The sequence below is a fragment of the Eurypyga helias genome, unplaced genomic scaffold, assembly GCF_000690775.1.
Source record: "Eurypyga helias isolate BGI_N326 unplaced genomic scaffold, ASM69077v1 scaffold15344, whole genome shotgun sequence".
NCBI classification, from domain to species: Eukaryota; Metazoa; Chordata; class Aves; order Eurypygiformes; family Eurypygidae; genus Eurypyga; species Eurypyga helias.
In genome coordinates, this window is record NW_010247023.1 from 73,565 (window position 1) to 81,994 (window position 8,430).

At 49.3% G+C, this 8,430-nt stretch overlaps 1 protein-coding gene across 1 annotated transcript in view; it reads left to right on the forward strand.

The window, feature by feature from the left end:
• CACNA1G (calcium channel, voltage-dependent, T type, alpha 1G subunit) overlaps positions 1 to 8,430 on the forward strand; it is a 100,704-nt gene that overhangs the window by 47,792 nt on the left and 44,482 nt on the right. The window contains 2 exon segments of the mRNA XM_010150615.1: positions 4,299 to 4,399; positions 5,565 to 5,688. Of these exon segments, the coding sequence (XP_010148917.1) occupies positions 4,299 to 4,399; positions 5,565 to 5,688 (225 nt within the window).

Sequence of the window (8,430 nt, forward strand, 5' to 3'; positions counted from 1 at the left end):
AAAATATGGTAAATAAACTGTGCCACACCTGGGACATCTGCACTGGCTCTGGTGCCTTTTCCAAGTGCTCCGCAATATGCCCTCACTGCAACTCACAAAACCAGATGGATCGGAAAATATTGCTTAGAACTTAGAATCATAGAATCGTTTGGGTTGGAATGCCCTTAAAACCCATCCAGTTCCAACACCCTGCCATGGGCAGGGACACCTTCCACTAGACCAGGTTGCTCCAAGCCTCATCCAGCCTGGCCTCGGACACTTCCAGGGATGGGGCATCCACAGCTTCTCTGGGCAACCTGTCCCAGTGCCTCCCCACCCTCTCCGGGAAGAACTTCTTCCTGATATCTAATCTAAACCTCCCCACTCTCAATTTAAACCCGTTACCCCTTGTCCTGTCACTACAGGCCCTTGTAAAAAGTCCCCCCCAGCTTCCTTGTAGCCCCTTCAGGTACTGGAAGGCTGCAATAAGGTCTCCCCGGAGCCTTCTCTTCTCCAGGCTGAACAAGCTGGGTGAAAGGAGCCCCCAGGTTGCAGAGCTTCCATTTGTGATTCCCTCACAACATTTGAGGTGATGCTTTGCCCCTAAATTAGCCTTCAAAAAGTCAGAGGGGAAAAAAACCCTCTTTTTTTTTTTTAAATGGAAAAAATAAAATTCAGAACTCCCCAACCAACAAAAGAAGAAAAGAACTCAACTGTTACTCAGATCAAAGTAATCCTAAATATGCCCTTCTGCAACAAAGCTTCACATCTCTCCTTGCTGGCTGGTTTTGATTGCCTCTGTGCAGAATAAAAGGAAGTGCAAAGGCTTCGTTTGGATCTCCCAGGCTCCCGTTATATTAGTGCCGCTCCGCTGGCTTCAATGAGTTTATCCTGAATTTACATCCCTCCGAGGGGCCAGAATCAGGCCCCTGATAGCTCTTCTCCCCACAAATACAAAATCAGGGGACTGAAATCTGTTCCTCATTGCATGAACGCAGACACGGAGGAACTTCACGGGGAGCGCGGTTGGCTGCGTGGTTGGGTTCACGTGGCTGTGACCGAAATCAGGGACCTGCTTGCGAGGTCTTTGTTCTTCACATCCCCTGGATTTTGGATGCTTTCGGGTGCCTTCCTACCCAAGTTGCTGAGTGCTCAGAGCATCAAGTGAGGAAAATATTGAATCTGCAACCAAATCTGTCACTTCCAAAAATCTCAATGCAGGTTGCAATCGCAGCTCCTCTCCCCGTGGCTCATCGCACTTCTCCTCTGTGGTGTGCGGTCCAGCCGCTCCCCAAGCCCTCTCAGCCTGCCCCTGCTGCATATTTAAAATTAAATAATCGGCTCCCAAGCGCCTCCGTGCAGCTTCCAGCTTGCCTGGAGGTCCGTTGCTGCCCATAGAGCATTTTTCAGCAGTTCCCACGCCATCCTTATAATAAATCTTTTATAAATCTAAGTCTCTCCCTTACTCCGAGGAGTGCGTCAGTCATCTTTTAAAGCCAACTGCCTTTCATCCTGCCCTCAGAAGCACATGAATATCTGAAAATCCTAAAAAAAAAGGCAGCTATTTATGAGCAGCCCTGCTTGCTGGGGGCTCAGAGGGCCCTGCTAGCACGCTGCCAGGTGACAGCAGCTCTGATGCCGGTTGGCAAGCAGCATCGCACCGTGTCCCGGCCCCTGCCTGCGTCCTGGGGGTGGGTGGGTGGTCTTACCCAGGGAGATTTTGTCTAAACCTCTGGCAACTGAATTAAAGAGTCATTTTCTTCTCCCTCCGCATCTTTATGCATCCCGTCCAGGTGTGTTTTGTGGACAAATAGATATGATTTAAACCACATAATTGATATATCGCTTTGAACATAATGCGGGCTTAAGCAGCAATCAGCCTGATTGTGAGCAGTCAACGCGTGTCTGGACCTCGCGGAGAAAGCATTCAGTGGGACTTAGGCTGGAAACGCTCGGGGTTTATTTCACAAATATCTTACATTTGGCTCAAATTAACTGAGCTGCGCTGTTCCACTGGTGGAAATCCGGAGTAATTCCTTTGCCTTTAGATTTCTGCGGATGTACTTGGCCCCGTACAGAGCAGCCAGGCTGCAGCCCCGGTGCTTGCCCTCACTCTGACACGCTGAACAGAGGCATGATGGAAGATCACTTTTTGCCTTTCTTATCTGATTTAGCCCATGAACTGCAAGCTGCAACAATTAGCCAAACCCCAAAATATCTTTGGCATTAAAATTGGACAAAAGGAATATAAAGAAGCATTCTGTGCTGCTGACGCATTACCATTCACTACAAATACCCATGATAAATACCAGAACTGCTTTGAATAATAGATACTTCTGGAAACCTTCCAGCTCACAGAATGAACTGGACCGAGTCGCAGCTATTACTCCATGTCCAGAGGCTGGAGTAGCGATCGCTGCTCTCACCGCGACTTTGAGCAGACACCTGATTTTTATCCATTTATTTACCTTTGTTAAATCTATGGATAATTAAACTAACTAGGCTGCTCAAAGGGATAACACAACCCCAAGGATGCATGCTCTATTAAATACAGTTTGGAGAGAAGGGAGCAGTTCTGACTCCTTGCTTGGACTTGGAAAAGGGATGTGAAAACAGCCAAGACATAGGCAAAATTTACTAGTGTGGTGTGGCGTGGTCTGGGCTTGTGTAGAAGGGGAGAGAAGGATGGACAGCTGCAGGAGAGGCACAGAAAGATCTAGCTTTCTTTTTTGTTATTCAAACTTTCCTTGTTATTTTCACAAGGTGATTTTCATTTTCTGAAGGGTTCGGGTTGTCGGGTGCTTTCATTAAAAGGGACACTACACCAGCTATTACCCATCGTTAATGAGACCCCTGGCTGAGTGCATATAGGAACAGAAAGCACTTCCTCCATTCCACTCAATTACCCTAACAAATCCCATTTTAACAGTCCAGAGTACCTCCAACTGCTAACAGTTTGGCTCAAAATGAATCCATGTTTCTAGGGTGACATAAATAAAAGTTCCTCAGCCCCGGGGTCTGGGTGCTCTTGGGGTGCAAGCAGCGATTCCTGCGCCGTGCTGCCCAGCTTCTTTCTGAGCATCTGCTGAAAAAAAGCTTCAAAAAGCCCATGCAGCCACGTTCCCGCGTGTGTGCGCATCCAAGCCCAGGTGGTGGTGGGGAAATCGGGGTAACGAAAGAACAAAGGTTCATTTTTGTGTGTCTGTAAACGCAAAGCACTACGGTGACATTGCCCGCATCGGTCTGTGGATTTATCTTCTGATGCTTCGGTTTGGAAGGGCTGGGTAAGCCCCAGGATGGTGGGTGAGACGTTTGCCTGGCCTCTGGTTGTCCCTGCCCAAGATGCTAGCACTGCCATGTGAATTGGATTAAAGATCCTGACCTCCCCTCAGAGACCTATGGATGAGAAGGCGACAAGACCTAATCCAGAGGCTGTTGCAGCTGGGATGAGACTTCCCCTCGGCATCCAGTTTTTCATGTCTTTAGTTGACCTGTTGGCCAAGGCTTTTACAATCTGCCCTCCTGGCCTTAAATGACCTTGTAAATGGTCTGAAACCTAAGTATGTATGGCTGAGGACGCACTGTGGCTTCAAGTAGGAATTAATTTGCAGGAGTTGGATGGCCCGTGTTCATGCAGAAGGTCAGGCTGGCCACGATGTTCCCTTCTGGCTTTATAATCTCCCATCTAATCTGTTCGTGCTGAATGAGACGCAGATGCTTGCCATTGCGTTCCTGGACCAAAACCCAGACCCTAAACAATTTCTTCAGATTTCCAGTGGTGCACAGACAGGGCTTGGCCCAGCAAGCAGAAAAACTCCTTCTGCTCTCTTTATAACCCTTGACATAAGTATTATATAGTCTTAAAAAAAAAAAATAAAAGCAACGGATAAAAAGCCAACAAAAATAGCCAAAATCACTTAGAAGATTCAGGCAAGCGTCTGATGGGTATCTGGAGGGACTGAGGCTGTTTGGAGTGGGTTGTCAGTCCTCTGGGCAAGGGTTTTATTTACCATGTTTGTCCTCTTGGCTAACTGTGTGCCAAATGCAGTTACAGTGAGGAGGAAGAAACAAGACCAAAGCCTGCGAGGTTGCAGGGCCAGCACAGCCCTCACCCACCTGCCAGAGCTCATTCCTCTACCCAGCAGTGTCTTTTTTTTAGGGAGATCATTTTATTTCAGCTTTACCGAGCGCTTGGAGATAGGTGTTCAGTGAAAAACTGCCCTGAGTCCTTTACTTGGAAGTTTTGAGGGCTTATCTTTTTTGACAGTTCTCTCTGTGTTTTCCTCCTGGTACGTCTCTGCTGTACGTTTTCCTCCTAGAGCAAACGGGACCGCATGAAGGCATGGGTACGGGCACGTCTCCCTGCCTGCTGCAAAGAGAGAGACTCCTGGTCCATCTACATCTTCGCCCCTCACTCAAGGTAAGGCAGCTGTGCTGGAGCACTGGTGACGTGGTGGGCACGATGCCCCTGTTCGATGGCTCACTCTGCCCATGTGTCCCAGACGGGTGTCTCCTTGTCAGTCCACAAAGCTCTCAGCCCTTCCCCTGCTCCAGTACTACATCAGGATCGCAGAGAGCTGCTCCGGCACGAGCGTGGCTGTGGTACAGGAGTGTCCAGTAGAGATCCGTAGCCCAGGGGATGGCTAGAGTTTTACTGAGTTCATTGTCTGGTCTGTCAGCAATGCCAGTGCTCTGCCAGTTTTTCACTTGACAGTGTGTGGGGTGTTTGAAGCGGGGGGAAAGGTGCTGCATTAAGCAGGTAAATGTCAATTTTCCCCCAGTGCACACATACAAGACAGAAAAGGACACTCCTTAACCTCCCAAACCTGCCTCTCAGCCTGGACTTCTCTGTCCTCCCCTTCCCTTCCTCTCTCTTCCCAACAACCCCCAGAAAACACCCTCCCCTTGCCTGCAGGCCCCCAACTCTGCCCTTCCCAAAGCCCAGCTGTGCCAGGGCCATCTGGGCTCCATGCTCTCCCACTTATTCCTCTGGACACACACCCATGCCCAGCGAGGGCTTCCCGTGTCTGAGCCGGTGGGCCCTGGACAGCATTCGAGTTCATTCATACACAGATTAGAGAGATTTTCAGAAACAGACTTTGGGAAATGTAATACGGTATTATAAATCCTGGGTCAGTGTACAGCCATCTGTCACAATAAATAGCTTCTGTCCCTTTGTTCCACGTGCGCTCAACCCTTGCAGGGTACTTCTTCCTTTATTTAAGCTAAACCTGAGCACTACGGACCAGGTAGAGGGTCAGATCCAAACCTGGCCACGTGTCCGAGTTATGGAAGCAGCCGCTCCCTTTCCAGTGACCCAAACCCCCTGTGAGCATTACCAGGGCTTGAAATTTGTGGCCCAGTTCTGTGGCTTGGATCCTTTTCTACTCATACCCCGATCTGCTGCAGCGTGCAGCCCTGCCAGGGAGGGGATTGGGAGATTGTAGCTCATCTGCTTTGCAAATGGAGCGCTCGATTCTCCTGCCACGCGTCGAGTTGCTGCGTTTCTCCCCAAACAGTCGAGCATTAATAGCTAGTCTGTGCCTCCTCTTTTTTTTCTTTTCCCCCCCCTTCTTTCTCGGCAGGTTCCGTCTGATGTGCAATAAAATCATCACACACAAGATGTTCGATCATATCGTCTTGGTGATCATTTTCCTGAACTGCATTACCATTGCCATGGAACGACCCAAAATCGAGCCTCACAGTGCTGTGAGTTTCTGAGGTTAACCTTTTCCTGTGATCCTCGTGGGGCCAACACCCATGGCTTCCACCCTGCTGCTCTGCACTCGGTCTCACTTCTTCTCTGTTTTTTAAATGGGAAGCTGCCAGCATCCCCTGCGTATCCTTTGAATTAGGTACAGCAACTCTCCTGGTCCCTTCAGCGTCCTTTCAGAGTACAAGAGCAGAGCTCATGGCCTGAAATGTAACGAATATCCCATTTCTGCAAGTACGATCAAGGTTTTAACACATGACATAAGCATGACATCTGTCTCAGTTTCCTTCTCTGATAAACCTTCAAACACTTTTCCTCTCTCAACACAATGTTCGTTTCTTCCATCTGTTCTCCACGGGCACGTATGTGTGGTGTGAAGGGAATGGGGGAAACTGTTCATTTCGTACTCTTCTCTCCCCTTTGTGTATCAGCTTTGTTGTGACACAAGAAAAACTGAATTGATACATGCACTGTAACGCCACTTCCCCGAACTATTCTGTTTCAATAGATTACGTAAGGATTTCTTAAACCAGGCCCTCACAGCACTAACATCCATCAGTCAGAGGGACAGAATCATCATCCTACTCTTTTATTTTAGCATAAATTGTGGCTGAGAGATAATCTGGGTTCTTGGTGATGTATTGCAAAAGACTGCTCATATTGCAATTGTACGGAATCCTGTTTTGTTGATGTAGGCGTGTCAGGCTGTTCTTTTTTGTGGATCTTCAACGTAAGACCTTAAAACTGGAGTCTTGGCTGCTCTGTGCCTATTTTAAGCTTTCCCTAGTAGTTCTCCTTACTGACAGTTTGCCCAGCAGTCCCTTCCCTAAATCCATTGTTTTTCTTTTGTTTATCATACAGTCGTGGTGCACCGACTCGCAATGGCAAGAAGAGAGCAGGACTCCCTAACAGCCCATCTAGCAGGCGGAAATCACCCTGCTGTTCCCCAACTGGGGCACCCTGAGAATGTCCCTTAAAATCCCAAATGCCTCTTTGGAGCCCCTTGCTGTTTTCTCTGAGAGTCACCATTCACCAAGGCTGGCTCCAAAAGGAACTGTAGTTACACAGAGATGCAGGGGTTGGGGTGACGTGCCTGAGCCAGAGGGGTCCATGTCAAAGTGCTGTAGCATGAAAAGCCAGTACTTCGCGTGTGAGAGGAGGAGGAGGAGGAGCTGTGGTGTCCCCATATGAGTGTAGAGAGCAAAGGAGACAGGGACTGGTGTGAGGTTCGTCATCATCAGGCTATAACCAAGGGAACCAAAATGGGTCATCCAGGACTCGAGCTGAGCTGGACCACACTCTGGGAGCAGCAGGGAGGAGACGGGGGATGCTGAGCAGAGGGGCAGGGAGCAGGGGAGCCAGGAGGACTGCACAGGCCCTGCCTGCACGGATGGAGCTCTCATCTGGAAACCAAGAGAGTTAGTTTAGCTTGAGTTGTTTAAAATAATTGTACTTTGCTTCCCCAAGCTGTGGATTTTCTAGCTGCTTCAAGCGAGTTCTCTTTAAAAAAAAATTCGGCTGGCTTATCGGAACGGGGGATGCTCTTGCTAGCCAACACACACTCCCCATGGCAAAGTGTGCGACATGGGCCGGGGAGGTTATCCTTCAAAATAGCCACAGACTTGCCAGAGAGGAATGTAATATCCTCAGTCTCTCCTCCATGCTATTGCTGTTTTATCTCCAGCTCCACAAGCAGGTGCCTACCCTCCTTCTCCTGCGTGCTGCCTGCCCCTCTGCAGCAGTCTTTTGTGTGGCAGTCAGCTAACGGCTGGAGATGTTTCCTATCACAGCTCAGGCAATCACAGTGCAGGTCTAGGACCTAATTAATTACGGACCCAGTATGGAAACAAGCTACTGTGTGGTTCCTGAGTCACTTTCAGTAAATCATGATCTGGCAAGCCAGAGAGTTGCCAAGGTGTTTTGTCTTGTTTAAATTGCATCTCATTTTGAGGGAGAGATCTGCATCTCTTAAAGGACTGCTCCGTAGGGAGAGGCAGAAATAAATCCAAAATTGTTATTAGCAGAACTGGGGCTGGTTCAATTGCATGCGCACATGCATACATGCATACGCATCATCTTTCCCCCAGCCTCCGCCTTCTGCTGTCCATTTCTCAGTACAGGCAATCAGAGATTGTTCGGGGATTAGGGAAAAGTGTAATTTATTTAATGATCATCATTAAAAAGAAAGGTTTCTGCTAACTACAGATAGGGAACCAGTCCACGGTCTCATCTGTAATCACTCGCCGCTATTGCAGCGCGGTGGCAGCGACGACTGCATGGTCTGGTGGATAGCGCAGGGGACTGGGAGATGAGACTACTGGGCTTCACGCCCAGCTCTAGCCTGTGGCTTTGGGCAAGTGAATCAGCTTCTGGGGGCAGGTCTCAGCTGGCGTAAACCCCCAGAGCTTCGCTGGCTTCGGTGGAGCTGTGACAACTCCTGCCAGCTGCGCTTCGGTGTCCCGTGGGTCCTGCCTGCCTTGCAGCACAGCCACTCTAATATTGACTTAATTTCTAGGAGAATTGGGAGCTCAGTGATATTTGCTGTGTGGGGTGATGTCCGCAGGTGAGGGGCAGGTAGAGATTTGTCAAGATTGTTCAGAGGAGGGAGATCTCCCTGTTTCTGCTGGTGGAGGGAGGGGGTTGGATATGGGGGCAAATAGGGGGATTTGGGGGCTGCCCCTGTCCATGGTGCTGACACAGCCCCGGGCATGGCTGTGCTGAACCCCGCTGGGCAGGGG